Consider the following 17,344-nt stretch of genomic DNA (forward strand, 5'->3'; position numbering starts at 1 on the left):
ACACGTTAATGTACATCCACAGAAAGCATGTCACAAAGAGCAGAACATGGAAAATTAGACTGTAGCACGGTCCAACAGGCGTCCTGTGCTTTCACATCTTAGTGAGGACGTACCTCTGCTTTAGTAATAAAGTGAGTGTTTGGGTCTCCCAAGCATAGGAAAGTACCAGGCCTGGACACGATTTTCACTTTTGGGTCCTGCTGTTAAAACAGGTCCTCACTCCAACTGTGAGAGTCCTTGCAAGATCCTTATAAGTAGACCAAGGCCAGATGATTGTGTGTTTTTGTGTGTTTGTTTTTCATTTTGAGTGCCTGACTTAATTATTCGAGTGCATGTGTGTGTGTACGAGTTTACTTATGAGTAGGTGTGTGTGCATGTGTGTATTTAAGTGTGTGTATGTGTGTGTGTGTGCACGTGTCTTTGTGTGTGAGACCTCGCATAAGGCCCGACTATTGCCCAGAAGCATCCCTAGGGGGCGGAGGTTGGAGGGGTTATAGCCCTAGGTCTTTTGGTGGTGCCACGGATAGAAGCTCCGGGGCTACAACCAAAAGATTGGCTAGCCCCGAGTGTCCCAACATTGGCGTAGCTCTGGATCTTTTCCAGACCTAGCAACACCCATGCAAAGACGTTGCTAGGAGGTGGCTGAGTTCTTCGGGTTGTAGCCCAGGATAGAAGCTCAGGGGCTACAACCAAAAGGCTAGCTAGCCCCGAGTCCCGACAGTTGTGACATTGCCATAGCCCCGGATCTTTTCCAGACCTAGCAGTCAGAGTGGTGCCGTGGCAATTGTCCTTGCATCATGCGTGCCTCTAGTGTGAGCAATAGCCATTTCAATAACCCCACTGTCAAATTGCTATGTGGGTGGAAGACGGAGGCTAATGAATTGTCACTTGCATGTGGGAATTGTTACCTAGGACAAGCATTGATTGTTAATTTTCTTATATGCAGGTCAGCCAACAGGCGGGGAGTGCAGATGTACAATCGCCGACGAAAGCAAAAGTGGAAGCAGCAAGCATGCAGGAAAGATCAGAAGAGGTAGCAGCAGTCACACAGGTGGGAGCAGGAAATGCAGCGACAACCACACGGGCAAAACTGAAAGAGGTAACAGCAACCACACATGTAAAACTGGAAGAGATAGCAGCAAACACACAGGCAAAACTGGAAGAGGTACAGGCAAAACCGGAAGAGGTAGCAGCAACCACACCAGCAAAACTGGAAGAGGTACAGGGAAAACTGGAAGAAGTAGCAGCAACCACACCGGCAAAACTGGAAGAGGTACAGGCAAAACTGGAAGAGATACAGGCAAAACTGGAAGAGGTAGCAGCAATGGGAGAGGAAGAAGAGACAAAGCAGACCCACCGGACAGTAGTACCAGCCAACATACAGCAAAATGTTACTGTGTCTCCACAGATGACTGCAAGAACAGCAGCAGCCAATGGAAGACCTACAGAGAGAGAGGGGACTAGGAACCAGGTTCTTGTAAATGGAGGAGATTGGATGGAAGGTAAGATTTGACTACATGTGTCCACAACATTGCCATGTAGGGTCACAGCCATTATTTTCAGTCTGTTAAGGTTCTAATGGTGGTGGAACGGCCCAATCCCAACAAGGGTGGTCTTCCAGAAGCTCTGCACCAAAGAAATGTCAAAGAGGGAATGAGTGTGTCCTGCATATGAGTGTGAGGGAGGGGCTGATGCATTGGGTGCACGCCCCCGGCTCTGGGGTGACATCCCTCAGCGCATGGGAGATCAATAATCCCAAGGGTTCCAACACATGGGACTTGATTCACTGCGCTGGATCAGCTTTCCCAGCTGATAAGTAAACTGCACTTCTCTAGATGATGCCTTACTTGGACATAAGCACCTGAGCATTCCTAAGGGACTCAATAAATCTGGAGGGGGAGTCCTCAGGCAGGTGGGAACTCGGATTGAACGCTCTCAAGTACTAATTCTTGCATTTGGGGGCTTAAAACCCCTAAGAGGATTACAAGTGGGTGCAGGGGGTACTGACGGTATGGATTGATTTATTGATTATATCTGTATAGTGCACAAATACCCCACAGGTTCCCTGCGCACTATTCACAGAACTGTCTAGCGACAATGAGGAGTTGTAGTCGTGATCTTGGGAGGAGGAGAGCGGATCTGCCTTTTGAATCTCAGGAGGGCACGCTTTCCAAGTGTGTGCTGCATGAAGAGCAAAGGCCTTCAGGATTGGCCAGCCGAAATATACTGAACAGTTCTTTTACAACAAATAGTACAGGGTTGTGTGGTGCAGACATTTACGCCCCAGGCAAATCATTATGAAACACACCATATTTCCACACTCAACCATTATACAGGCATTGTGGCAATGGTCACATGGTCTTGTTTTTCCACAGACCGCAGCATTCTGGACCTCTGATGTTTAAGCAACAAGCCAGGGAGAAGACCTGGCTATATAGCATTGACCTAATCCATGCTGAAGTTCATCACCGCTCCCACCACCGCAGGCCAAAGATTAACCTGAAAGACCGGGGGCACGTTTCTTCACACAGGGCAGGGATTTTGGATCTTTCTTTATTAGGACCTTGGGAGGTGCAGTCAATAAATGAGAATGCTCGTAATGCGGGTGGTATTTAGTAAGGAAAGCCTGCGCTCCGAGCAGTTTCATTGGTGTCGGACGCTTCCCTTCCCCGCTCCCCAATCCTCCTTCAGCTTAGCACACGTATAACTCCACACAAGGGTGCTAATGGGGTCTTCTGTCTTTTTTTTCAGAACGAAAAAAAAGAAAACGTACCTTTATACCAACGCCTTATGGTGCTGTCAGCCAGGCAGTCACTCTTCAATGTTGATGATGTCATCAACATTGTAAACGGACTTCCTGCCTAACAGCACTGTCCAGCCATGGGATAAGGGGACGTTTTTTTTCTTTTATAAAAAATGTAAAAAAAATGAGCACCCGTGTGGGGATCTAAAAGGGTGATAATGAAGGGATCCACGCTGCGCTCAGGCCCTTAACTTGGCCAGCAGGCCGTTGCCTACATGGTCGGCCTGCCACCGACGGGCATATCGCCTTATTCAATTACCCAATATTTTCTGAACAGTATTACAAGGCAGTGCAGCAAGCTTGGGGATTTTTGGGGTGCACAGAGAGAAATGTGGTCTAGCAACTTGAAGCTTCTCTTGTGCTAGATGGAATTACCAATAAAAATCTCAGACCAAATAACCAGACGGATTCAAGGAATATGGCAAAGTACTACTTTATTCTCAATTTAATAGAGCAGGGCAAACTGGGAGACATCAGACTGATGCTGCACACTCACACGAAAACTTGATTACACAGAGTATTTTTATACCCCAATATGCGTCATCTATGACATCATCCTACGTGGCAAACTGTATTGACGGGAGGGATTGGTTAGGGGAACATATCTACTTGTAGAATACATATGGGTTAGTACACCATTGGGTACCTCTTATCACTCTGCCCTCGTCAGATTTCGCTCAGCACTACATGATGTCCAATGGTGCATGCTGGCATCCCTCCACATGATATCATTCCACTCTCTCAGTACGAGGGTACACGCAATACAGTTGTCTGAGTGCATATCGTCTCCCATACACTCTATGCCGTACAGGGCATAACACATGGGGTGCCATATAGGGCTCTTCTCCTACTGTTCCAGTATGATGGCGCTGAGGGGGCAGGAGTTAGGGAAAATGTGTCCACCTGCTCCTCTACAGAACTTTTCAACAGCAAAGGAACTACTATAACTTCTTTTAACGTCATTGCCGAGCACCGAGCATAGTGCGTCCACTTCGGTAGGCTGCATTTCTAGAAAGATAAAGAAAGATTAAAAGAAGCCCAGGGTCAAGCTACCTAACTCCTCTCTGACTTTGCCCTAGCCCCATTGATCTTTGAAATGTGCGCACCTGCCATGAACTGTCCGGAATTCCCTGTAGACCACGTCGCTTGTGAGAACTGTCCCCAACAGTGCAGGGTCTCCACCATGTATCTCATGAAGCGAGATGTTCTTGAAGCAGGGGTCTACGACCCTGGTCCTTGAGAGCATCCAACTCCAGGTTTTCAGAGTAACCACTGCCTACGCAGATAACTCTGATTTAATCACAGGTTATTCAAATATATTGTTTTGCGATTCGCTTGAAAACATGGATTGGATTTGGTTTGCAAAGACCGGACCTAGAAACCCTGACTTAAAACTATGCATTCTAAAAATAATATGGGAGCCGGAGGATGGGCTTAAATGCCTAAGGGCTTTAAAAAGGGAAAAGAAAGTCAGCATATTAAATGATGCAGTGGTTCTAAATGATTAGATGTGTCAGGGTAAGGGAGTATTGTGAGAAATCAGTAGAAGAATATCAAAAGGACTTAGTACTGTGCAGTAATCACAATGTCAGAGAGAAAAGACGGAGCTGGAGACTAAATGAGGTCTTCTGTGCTGCAATAGGAGGGGAAACTGGCCATAAATATGTTCTTGAAAGTGTCTGTCAATGTGTCTAAGTGTGACCTATGGGCCAGATGCCAAACACTCGCCATCGAATATGAAGATAATTTTGCACGCACACACATTTGAAAGACACATTGGGCCTCATTATGTCTGTGACGGTAAGGCAACAATGGCACCGTTGTTACCATGCCGCCACATTATGAGTTCTGCTCGCGGGGAGGGGGGCGAACTGCACGCCTGGTCTGCAGAGCGGCACCCGCGAGCAGAACAGGATGGTAGCAATGGTAACGTTATGAACGGTACCGCTGCTACCATCCTCCCCATTGAGCGCTATGGGGGCTCAAATGGGAATGGAGACGTACCGGCTTAGGGTCTGTGCAAGGGAAATTACTGGGCCTGCAAAGGTTGGAATGGCCCGGTTATACCCCTTTCACAGGACCCGGTGCCGGACCCAAGCTTGGGGGTAGCCATGCCCTTATTAAGGGCATGGCTACCTCCAAACTCGTAATGAGGACCATTGCGCTTTGTAATATGGCGTATGTTTGTGTCCACTTCGATAGCCGATAAATACTGCTTAAAAAGTGTTCAGGTGACAAAAAGTAAGAAACATAGCCAAAACTCCAACAATTACGTGCGCACATTTTCGATTTTCATTTTCTTGAATATAATAACCGTTAACATTATTTTCAAAATTGACGTAAAAGAACAATGAGATCAAATGTACTTTTTCTCAAGTGTGAGAGCGCTTTACCCCAATTCCAGTAGTACCCATCTTTTCTTTCCTCCATCCTCCACTTTCCTCCTCCCAAGTGTTCACTATTTGTCCTTAAGAGCAAAATCCCAATGTTTTCCGCTTCACATCAGTGCTATTTGGCGACAATTTAATATAACTAGAGCAAATTGTAAACAATAGCAGGCCCAGGGTGCAATTCTGTAATGCACCCCATACCGCAAGTCCCACACTGCAACCCCACCCAAACATTATGTTTATTTACTTACTTATATACAGGGAAGAACAAATCGCTTTTGACGGCAACAGAAAACTTATTAGATATGATATCAGATTTGACGGGAAGCAGTGAGCTTCTTACAATGGGGTGGCTTTGAGTGACATTCTGCCCAGGTTGTGGTGGGGAGTAAATGGGAGAGTATTTGGGGATAATACATGGATAGGCTTACTTAGATTAAGGACCATCAACATTAGAAATGTTTAAGTGCAAGTAAGCGCTACAGCCAGCAATGTTAGGAATGTGACCATGATGGATGAAGTGCTAGAGAGACAGTGAGGGACAGAGGCAGGTTAAAGGTGAGGGAAACATGTTAGCTAGGAGGCAGATGAGAGGTAAGTGAAGAGGGTAACTCGGAGGTGAGGAGGTAGGCTTTCAATATGGCATTGAACAAATCGGTGTGGACTGTTTCCCAAATGTCCGGGGGACGAGAATTCCATGCAAGTGGAGCAAGAAAAAAGAAAGCGAGGAAGCGAGAGGAAGCACAGGGAGGGCAAGGAGCCACAAAGGTAGCCGAGGAGGCAGAGAGGAGATTACAAGCAGGCTTATTGAGTTGGATAGAGGAGGATAGATACAGTGGTGCCTTACCGTGGATAGATTTGTGAGCCAGGAGAAGGCATTTATATCTGGCCCTGTTTTGCATTGCCAGCCATGCAGCCCGGTGACGTTATGAGGATGTAGGTGAGAAGTGAGGGAGTTCAAAGAGAGTCCCGGTAGCAAAGTTAATGATCTTGTTGAGAGGACAGAAAGCATAGTTGGGGAGACCAAAGAGGATGCTGGAACAGCATTCCAGTTTAGGGAAGACAAGAGTAGTAGTAGTAAAAATATTTATTGAGTCCTGCAAATGACTCTTAAAAACCAGTTTCAAGGCGCTGTTCAGAGATACAAACAATACATAGCAAACGAAATGCAAGACATTTCTCAGAGTGTGAATGAATAGCATAAAATATAGTATGGCAGTGGTAGGAAAAGAAAAAAGGAAAGTCCTGGCTCAGTCCATTTATGGCACTGAGAACAAACAGAGATGCTGTTTCAACCAATGTTTGAAAGTCTGTAACAAAGTACTCTTTCTAATGGATATTGGAAGCATATTCCACATATGTCAGCCCAAGCATTGCATCATTTTTCTTCTATATGTCGATTTGCAGAACTTGCCCTCACCCAATAATTCTTTGCACAAGGATCTAAGATGCCTGCTAGGAAAATATGCTTGTACCATTCATGATAGGTACTCGGGTGCTAGGCCGTTGATAATCTTCCAAATATATTTGAGCACTCGTTCTTGAATGAGTGACTCAACTGGTACCCAGCCTAGCTCTTGCCCTGTTTGTGTAATTTGGTCAGCTTTCTTTACACCAAAAATAGTATGCACTGTGCGGTTTTGTACTGCTTGCCATTTAGCAATAGACTTATTTGTTATGCCCACGTGCAAAACCATACAATTATTCAATCTTGAGAAGATGACTGCCTATACTAACATCTTCAAATGGCTGGAGTCAAGTAAGTGTCTGCATCTATTGATGTTAAAAAGATGAAAATGACTACTTTTTACCACTGCATCCACTTTTCGACCAAATGAGAGCTGATTATCAAATAAGATCCCCAAATTCCTTTCCACATCCGCAGGGACTGAGGGTGTCCCTAACCCAGAGGGCCACGAAAAAGGGAGGGAAGGTTCAGCAGGACATCCCAAAAGAAAAATGTCTGTTTTGTCTCCATTTAAGCAGAGACGGTTGTCCTGCATCCATCGCTGAACGGCTCGTGGACACTGTACGCCCTCATTCGAGTCCCCTTGGAGGTCAACCAATATTTGGGTATCGTCAGCAAATAGCTGACATTAAAGACCCCATCTTTATATTATCTGAGCCAAGGAGTTCATGCACACATTAAATAAGAGGGGAGAGAGGGCTGACAGTTGTGGGACCCCCACATCCGAGATGACAGCTGGTTGAGATGGAATTTCTCAGCTGTACTGTTTCCTGTCACTCAGGAAGGATTCTACCCAGGCTAGAGCGGCTCCTGAATTTGACCACGGTTTTGAGACGTTCAACTAAGATGTTATGATCGATCGTATCAAATGCCGCCGATAGGTCAAGAAAAATCAGTGTAGCCGGGGGGGCACCTCTATCTCTGAGTTCTAATATGGCTAAGCCATTTGTACCGCTGAGTTCAATCCGGGTGCAAATGTTTCCCCCCCCCTCGGGAGAATTGCAGTTTTTATGCAACCAATCTCCTGAGGGAATTTCTATTTTTTTAAAGATGGCCACCGCCAGAGGGAAAAGGGGTTAACTCCCTTTTCTATTTAAATGTTGGGCGGGAGACAGGAGGAGGGCTGGTACCGCAGCACAAAGCTCTGGTCCAGCAAGTAAGTGCGGAGTAGGGGACGGGGGTATGGAAGGGGTTGGGTTTATTTTGGGTGGGTGGGGAAGCAACAGAGAGAGTCTCCCTGTTGCCTCCCCACATTAAAAATAAAAAATAAATGGCACCACCCGGGGAAGAAGAGCCTTGGGTGGCTGGAACAGCGGGTTGAGAATGTGTATTCGCACGCACTGTTCTAGCCACCTGATTCACAAAACTGTCTTCCCCGGGTGAGAATAGCTTTGCCTGCACATAAAGTACTGTGGTCTCTGTACTATGCAGGGGACGGGAGCCAGATTGTACTTTAGCTAGGACTGCACCCTTTTCAAGATATTGTGAAAGCTGAAAGGTTGTTTCTCCTTTCAGGGTTTTTCTTAGGAAGGGGAGGTAGCTATTGGCTGGAAATGTACCAGCTCTTCTGCATCTAAATGAGTCTTCCTAAGGAAAGCGGTGACCTGCCATTCTTTTAGTTTAATGGGCTAATGCCTCTTTGAAAAGAAACACTGATAATATAAGCTTGATCTTCAGCCAGCAACAGGAGATGTTCCTTCATACATTTCGGGGGAAGTTCATCCAAGGAAGATCCTGTTGCTTTCAGTCCCTGCACTCTTTATATGATGTCCATCCTAGACGCCAGAACAAAACACTTAAAAGGATGACGCTCTATAACATAGAGAGTCCATGTGCTGGCATGAATTCTCAAATTCATTTGCAATCGACCCACAAAGTTTTGTGATGTTAATCTGAAAAAATAAGGTCAATTCATCACAAAATCCTTAAGTTGGACTGATTTTATGTGATTTGTGGGAGAGAAGTCAATTCCTGATTGATTTTAAATAGCTTGGTGGTACACAAGTGTGTAGTGGTTAAGAGATGCCTGAAATCAGGGGGTGCTTATTTTTCCTAACATTTAGGAGGTTGAGGCGAGACACTGTTGCAGTTTTGGAGATGAAAATAGAGAAGGTGTGAGAAGGGGTCGTAGATGACGCCGAGGTTTCTAGCTGAAGATGAGTAGGGGAGAATGTCAGGTGGGAACTAGATATGCAAGGGAGGAGAAGAGAGAGGGTATTTGGCAGGAATATAAAATCATTGCAATATAAGCAAAGCAGGTTTTTGTACTTGTAATTAAAGTACTTAAAAGTGATAGCTAGACAAGACAAAGTAGACCCAAAAGTAATGTACTTTAATTATCTCATATATATGCCCATTCCCTAACAAGCAAGCCCCTAGATTGTGCTTCTCTGAAAACATGTATTGCTGCTATGTAATCAATATTTTTCTGTCAGTATTCTTTTAATTGAAAGTAAAACTAGGGGCAATAGCATCTCTTCAGCCTTTGGGGGCAGTGAAACTCCTCTTAACAATCAGCAAGAGCAAATGTAACCAAGATTCTCCAGGCAAGCTACACACTTGGAAACAAGAAGTATTTCTTTGTATGGTGTATAAGTGGGAACAAGTAAAATACTTGTGGAATCTTCAAGTCATTGTTGGGTTTGTCATTGCTACAGAGGAAATACTAAAAACTGAGTCATTTCTAGGGGCTCACCATTTTGGTAGATACGGCCCAGTGAGATGAAATGTTTTACCCATGACCACACACTTTGATTAAGTGTCGCATGTGGGATTTGAGCCCAATCTGCAAGTTAGGCACGTAAGCACGTATTTCCCAGCTTCAGTTGTTACTGGCATGCGCTGGTGGGAGCCTAAACATCTCTGATTTGTATAACTCTTCCATGTAGATTTGAAGATGAAAGAAAATGCATGATAGGTTCACATGCTTCTAGTCATTGTTCCACACAGCACATAGCTGGTTATACACCTCTCCCATTTCTAATCATCCAGCATGTGTACTACCTAAGGGACATCCCACTAACAATAGTCATTTCCAATTAATCACTCACTGGTGTGTCTGCAGCATCTTCCTCTAAAGCCCATTTTAAAAGCTGTGCTGCGAAAAAGGAGAGTTAAACACATATTGACACCTTGTGTCACCTTCTTTGTGCCTAAAAGGCAAAGCAACAAAAAAAAAAAAAAACAGAAAAGCCGGAACAGGGCTTGTAAATGTGTCTCTGAGTGCTGGCCGCGAACAGCTGACCTTGTGCCCTCACATAGCACCTGCACCCTGGGTTGCTGCCCGCTTTTACCGCCCCTATGAAAACAACCTTGAATATAGGACTCACTCTGTCAAAATGTGCTCTAATGTGGCTATACACAGAACACAACCCAGTGGAATGGGAAGATCAGATGTACCCTTCATATTCCAGCAATATTGCTCTGCTGATTAACATGCACCCAAACTGCCTCAAACACTATCCCTCAAGCGGCATTTCTCCTGGTTGAAGGCGCCTGTTTCACCCCGCCTGTACACCTCTTCAATTTGTGTTCCTCCCTCTGGAGACAACAGTATAAATACCGCTGCAGGGGACACGATGTGCCATCTCCAAACGGGCCTTAAGGCACTGAGATGACTACGACAGTGATTTAGAAAAGTATCAAAGAATGTCACCATAAAGTAGTCGTTGTGCTAGTCAGGCAGACCCTGCCCAGACTTTCAGGCATTTTGGAAGCACCACATGCTTAGTGATCTCCCATTTTCGGTATTGGCTAGTCTCCCTCTAGCTAGTCCTCCCAAAAGCGCTACCGTGGCACTGCTAGAGGCTGCCGTGCCCTAGGGCGGTGGTAGTTGTGTATTTTATTTAATGAATTATTTTTCATTTGTAAAGCGCACTCAAGCCTGCAGGCATCTGGACTCTGGTTGCACGAGTGAAACAGTATCGACAAAGCAGTACATGACAGTAGGACGTATATCAGGACAGCATGGTAGAGGTAGATGAGGCGACTTAGTTAAATAGCAAGGCCTTAAGGTTCTTCCTGAAGGACTTGTAGGATGTTTCTGATCTGATCTACCACAGGTACAGCATGTTCTGGCAGAAAACGCCCTTATTGTGCGGTTTTGTAGCCAACGTGCAGCACGGGATAAGGTTGTGGGTCAGCATCAATCTCATTGCAATGATGCATTTTTGTGCAATGTGGTGGACATCGCTGTAACTGAATCAATGTTTTTGCTTTACAGTTTTGTGGCCGCTCACTGCTAAATTGTGTTAATATGGTTACTTGAGTGTTTAACTTAACTGCAAATTCCCTTTTCCTTCAGCTGCTTCTAAAGAGGCAATAATCAGTGACAGCGGACCAGAGCTGGAGATAATATTTCCAAAGCCAGGCACCACACTGGCAGCTCCAAAGATGCAGGTAATTGATTTAAAATCTGCACATGAAAGTGAGGTGGTGCAAGAATTTAGTGTAACATTCATTGCAAGATTGCCATTACCCGAAAGCTCCAATTTTGCAATTTCCAGTAAGTTCTAAATTTGACATTCCAAGTAACCATGAGATTCCCTCTAAGAGCCGAGTTTGACATTCTGAGAAGCTTAACATTCCATGTAAAGTCCCAGTTTGTCCTTCCCAAAAAGCTGGACCTTCCCAGTAAACTGCCATTGTGACATCACTAAAATCCTAGTTTGACATTACCAATCAGCTTGATATTCACAAGAAGCCTAGAGTTTGACATTTCCAGTAAGCTTCCACTTTGATATTCACAATAAGCTTGGCATTCCCAGTAATCTCACAGTTGGACATTTCCAGTAAACGTCCATGTTGATATTCACAAGAAAGCCTGCCATTCCCAGTAAGATGCAACAGATTTGAAATTCCCAGTATTCTCCCAATTTGACATTCCCATTAAGCTCCAAGTTTAACTTTCCCAGTAAGCTGGGCCTTCCCAATAATCTCCCAGTTTTACATCTTGAAATGCCTGATTTGAGATTTTGAATAAGCTTGACATTGCCAATAAGCTTCCAATTGGACACTTCCACTAAGGTCCCAGCTTGACCTTCCTAGTAAATTCCCAGTGTTCAGCTTCCGGTGTATTGCACTGCAACATACCTAGTCACTCCCAAATATCCTCACGCATAAGATGTCCCTGGACATAGCATAAGCAGCTCAAACTGAAAAGACAAAACACATATGCTTATGCCCCATAGAGTAGACTAGCATTCCAATTGATGATGCTCGGGCAAGGCTGTTCAAATCCTCTGGACAAAATGAGCACCTGTGATCCCATTTAGAAGTTACAGCTTACCTGCGGGCCTAATAAAAAATGCACAAAGCATGTTAAGCCTGCCCACTATGTCTCTATGAGGAGGGCAGGGGTGAGAGCCCCTGTGGAGAGCAGAGGGATAATTTGCACAGCTATTTAAATAATAATATAACATTTGGGTTATTGGTCCTTCTGTTCTCGTATCCTATCTAACCTAACCTGTCTGCCCCTTGCTCTTCTATCTCACCATCTATTTCCATCAGCTTACTTAATGCTCACTCTATGTGCAAAAATCTAATTCTTGACTCTTTTTCCAATTAAATAAACAATTCCTATGTTGAACTGAAACTTGTATCTAGCTTACTGATACCACCGCTCCGGCTTCCGTTGTTTCCTCAAATAACAGATGTGTCCATACCCCACAGGTCAAAGGTGAAGGAGCTGGTACTGCTGCTACACTCATCATGTTTGTGATCCGTCCCCTTCCCTGTCCTCTTTCTCACCCTTTCAAATTAATTTGTCATTAATTACCAAATCATTTACTCTTGCTTTCTTGATTATGTATCACCTCCAGGGCCCACTTAAATCCCTTCTGATGATTTGGAGTCTCTACTATCTTCCCGCCTATCCTCTTGACATTCCATGTTTTCTTCTTGGTGACTTTAATGTCATCCCCCGACAATCTGTGCATTCTCTCCACTCCTCCAATCCCATCATTCTACAGAATATTCATTCCACCCGTAACATATTTATGGTTCCTCTCTTGACTTAACATTTTCCCCTCGTCCTATTGACTCACCTATTACTGTTACTGCTTTTTTCTCTTCTGACCACTCCTTCCTCCTTTCTTCTCTTTCTCTCCTTCTCTCCCTTCTTGCCCTGCTCCCACTTACACCCATTGTAATCTTTGTTTTGTCGATATGCCTCACTTTATTCATGTACTATCTTACGCCCTTCCCTTTCTAACTGGATTCTCCAGTCTCGGGCTGATTTTGCTCTTTCTTCTCTTTCCACCTTTGATCGCTTCTACCTAGCTCAACCTTCCACCCATCTTGTAGACCTCCCCAACCCTGGATCAAACCTGATCTCTTGTTCCTCCATGTCTCTATTTGCCGTGCCTAAAGTCGCTGAAAAAATCCCAATCACTGAATTATTTTTTCTTCAATACACTCCAGCTATGATTCTACATTGTTTGCTGACAATGAATCTACCCTGACCTTATTCTTGCACTCTCCCCTCATCCTTGTCATTTGTTCCAACTCTTGAATTGTATTCATTCCTGTACCCTTCCTCATCCTTCGTCCACGTCTTCACTTTCTCCTACTGATTTTGCTAATTTCTTTAAAGATAAAGGGCCTCATTACGACTCAGGTGGTAAGGGGTTTACGCGGCGTAAACAGCGCCGACCCTTACCGCCTGATTCCGAGGTCCCTTAGCGCCATGGAGGTTTTAACACCTGCTTTTAGCAGGTGTTAAAATCCATGGCGCTAAGGGACCTTGATGTTAATTACGCCACCGTAATTTACGGTGGCGTAATTAACGCCTTCCCCACTCCCATTATGCCCTATGGGGCAAAAATGGGAATGGGGAAGGGTAAATGGGGATTGGGGACTTACCGCCCCGCCAACCTCGGAATGGGGCGGTAAGTCCGCCAACCACCATGGCGTAAACGTAGTTTACGCCATGGTGGTAAAGGTACGACCCAGGCGGTAATTTACCGCCTGGGTCGTAATGAGGCCCAAAGTCTCACTCCTGCACTCTTCTATTCGATCGCCGATTATTCTGAGCGAGTCGCCCCCCCCACTCCTCATCTATGACTACTTACTTTGGTTCCTTCTCTTTGTTAAGGCTCTGATGCTGCTTGTCTTATTTCTCGCTTGATTCTACTTGATCATGTAATTGCCTTTGACACTGTTGACCATATTACACTCCTCGCTACCCTTTCATCTCTATGTTTTTCTGGTTCTGTTCTTCTATGGTTGCAGTCTTATCTATCTGATCAATTTCTTGTGCTGGTAAAATGCCCACTTCCTTTCCTTGACAGTATGGCGTGCCTCAAGGGTCTTCCCTTGGTCCACTTCTTTTCTCTTTCTAGACAATACTTCTTGCTTCAGTTGCCAATACCTTTGGTCTTTCCTGTCACTTCTATGTGGATGATTCTCAGATCTTTGTCTCTTTTGCTTCATTTTCTGATTCTCTCCACACTATTCGTACTGCCCGCTTATTAGCAAGCCAATCATGGAGGCATTCTCGGTTTGTCCACCTGTAACCCTTTCAAAACCGAGATTCTGTTCTTCCCTCCTTTGACTTGTTCTACTTCTCTCTGTCTCCCTGATTTATTTCCCTTCCTCCTTCATCCATTCCTTTCTCACAATCTGCTCGTAATCTTGCAGTCATTTTGACTCCATACTTACCTTTTCAAAGCACTCCAATACTGCTTGTGCGTGTTGTCTACAGCTATACAATATTTGCAAAGCTTGCTTTTTCCTCTCTTCACACCACTGAACTTCTTAATTCTAAACTGGTTTTCTCTCATCGTGACTATTTCTCCGCTGTATCAATCGTTCTTCCAGGCTATCAACTTGCCTCTTTGCTCTTGATTTTCAATATTCTCTTTCCTTTCCCCTCATGCCCCTCTATACCTGCTTCTCTTGAATTCATCGCCCAGCTTCCCTTTGAATCATTTCTTTCTTTGTTTAACTTTTCTATGCATAGTGTTTAAATGTAAACATCTCGCACCCCACTTGTATCAGTCTATGGCCTTACTCGCTTCTTATGCTCCCAATCTTTTTCTTTTGTCAGTTGAAACACTTGTGTATAGGCGCGTTATAAATGCCATATCATATCATATCAGTTCTTATGCCCCACGTGAGCAAGCTCTCTCTACTTGCACCCAAACACTGGAGCTCTCAATCCCTTGCTAGTAGAACTCCTCCTAGGCTGTGTATTTTCTGCACTACCCTTGAAGCTCATCTACTCTCCTCACACTTGTAATTAGTCCCTATTCACTATATAGTTTTTTCTACATAATTTGTACCATTTTCACTATTGCACAGTGCTATTGGTGAAAGCGCTTTATGAAATAGCAAACACAAAATACAAATAAAAACCTTCTAAGAGACTTTGGTCCCAGGATTGGAGGCTGTCCAGTTGATTGACTCTGCTTTTCTCTCCTAGGGCAACCTCTCTGACTGCGTGTGCCCAGCTATCCCTGGCCCCCCTGGTCCAAAGGTAAGTAGCTAGCGTATACTTTATTCACATTTTTATGTTAAATAATTTGTATTAGTGTCTCTAAACATAACAATTAAAGAATACATACGTTGATTACATAGATTATTCACATTTTTAATTGCATCAACAGGAGCTAATGAGGCAGCACTGAACGCTAGTGTAAGAACAAGCACTGCCATTGGTCAAAGGGTCTTCAGGTGGAATAAAGTGATCCCCCAACAGGCTGGTGCCATTGAAAGGCCCATAGAGTTCACCTGAGGCATTGCCATTCGGCCTGTGACTGACTCTTCCCCAGCCACACTGCTCTTTTATGGACACTGGGGGTCGTTCCGAGGTTGCAGGTAGCCATGGTGCTATTAGCACCATGGCTGCCTCCAAACCCGGGTCCGGGTCCGGTGTCTCTGAATGGGGACTTACCGGGTCATTCCAACCTTTGCGGGACCGGTAAGTCCCCATTCAGAAAACCATTCCCCATTCCCATTTGAGCCCCATACGGCTCAATGGGAATGGGGAAGGCGCTAATAATGGGCCCGCAAATTGCGGGCCCGTTATTTGCTCCCTGGTCCCCTAACGGGACCCACTAAGGACGTCTGGTCTGACCATCCTTACCGGTGCTGGTAACCCCTCACCGCCCACCTCGGAATGACCCCCACTGACCTGTTGAGACAAAATTTACCATTTTTAAAACGTATGCAGAATGGTTGATTTGGAGAAGAAACGTCCCCCAGCCATTTCACCAGCAGTGCGAAAACCATCGCATGACCATTTGGCGCTAAAACATTGCCCTTTTTTAATAACTATTTTCGATGGACATGGAAAAATGTCAGCCAATTCCGAGTCAGGCAGTGCTTTAAGTGGGATTGGGTTTCGAGGGGGGGCACTAGTTAGGGTGTGTGGCCTAAGGACACACCCCCTAATGGGGGGGCGGCTGGCAAAAGAGTTGGAGCTGGGGCACACTGGCATTTTTCCACATTTGATGCGCCCAGCCCCTCCTTATAAACAAAAGAAGGGGCTGGGCACACCAAAAGGCGTGACACCAGTGTGCCCCAGCTCGCACGCAGCAGGCAGCCCTTTCATTCAAGGAGCCCACTTTAACCTGGTGTTTCTGCACTCGAAACAGGAGGAGGGCTGGAGGGCACAGGTCTCCTTGTATTTCTAGGTAACTAGTCATCACCCAGCATGCTCGGAAACCCATACAGAGCTGGGCCCTCCAGCCCTCCTCCTGTTTCGAGTACATAGACATCAGGCAGGCCGCACTGCCAGATCACACCTCCTGCTTGCAAGTGGCAGTACTGCAATTTTGAAAAAAGAAAAGGCTACGCCTTTTCTTTTTCTAAACCAAAGTGCTGACACCTGCAGGCAGCTCGTGTAAACGTGCAGCCTCTACAAGGGCTGCCTGAGGTGTCGGCTGGCTGGGGCTAGTCGGGAGCCCTTTCTGGAGACTGCCAGGGCTTGGTCCGGCTGGCCCCAGCTCACTTAAAGCCCTGGAGTCAGGACATGTTTCGCCCTTTGAATTCGCCAATATGTTTGCATGCCTGGGGCGAAAGAGCAAAAGTTTGTCAAAAAATGACACTGCCCAATGAAGAGGAAGTACCGTGAATTCCTCTGTGTCGACTGAGCCCGATTTAGTGGTCCCTGTAAAAACAGACATGTGTAGTTCAAAGCAGGAACAACACATTTCTTTAAAGCATCATATTTTGAAAAGGAAGGAACGTGGTGTACTAACAGGAAAGCCTCAGATTTTGCATGTGCCTGATTTACGGCCTGACAACGGCCCTAGCAACCATCAGGACTGCAGAGCAGGCACTGCAGGGGATTCTCCTGACAGAGTCTGCTTTTACATCCAAAAAAGGGAGTTTGCCTTTAACATCTACTTCACAAATTTTCTATTCATAATTATAGCATTCCCCAGACGGCAGCACCACTTTTCTAATTTACTTAAAGCTTAAGGACGCTTCGTAAATTAGAAAAGTGTCAGTCTTTTTTTAAATAAATGTTTGCAATGTTACTAATCCACACGCTGGCCCCATAAAGACAGATGTTATCACCTTTTACAGCTGAAAAGCATGGCACCCCCCCCCCCTCTACAGTCTCTCCACCCACCTGAGAATGGTGGTACTGAAAATGGAGGGGATAATGTTGGCTTTCTACACTGCTTTTATCCCGAGCTCGGAATCAGTCCCTGAGTGGCACCAGGGGCGGAATCT

The 17,344-nt window shown here is 45.2% G+C and overlaps 1 protein-coding gene across 1 annotated transcript in view; it reads left to right on the top strand.

The window, feature by feature from the left end:
• LOC138520479 (collagen alpha-1(XV) chain-like) overlaps positions 1–17,344 on the top strand; it is a 160,235-nt gene that overhangs the window by 119,196 nt on the left and 23,695 nt on the right. Inside the window, exons 5-7 of the mRNA XM_069632849.1 lie at positions 947–1,502; positions 10,965–11,059; positions 15,084–15,137. Coding sequence (XP_069488950.1) covers positions 947–1,502; positions 10,965–11,059; positions 15,084–15,137 — 705 coding nt within the window. The remainder of the gene's footprint in view (positions 1–946; positions 1,503–10,964; positions 11,060–15,083; positions 15,138–17,344) is intronic.

The sequence above is a fragment of the Ambystoma mexicanum genome, chromosome 13 (assembly GCF_040938575.1).
Source record: "Ambystoma mexicanum isolate Mex_15411 chromosome 13, UKY_AmexF1_1, whole genome shotgun sequence".
Classification (NCBI taxonomy): Eukaryota; Metazoa; Chordata; class Amphibia; order Caudata; family Ambystomatidae; genus Ambystoma; species Ambystoma mexicanum.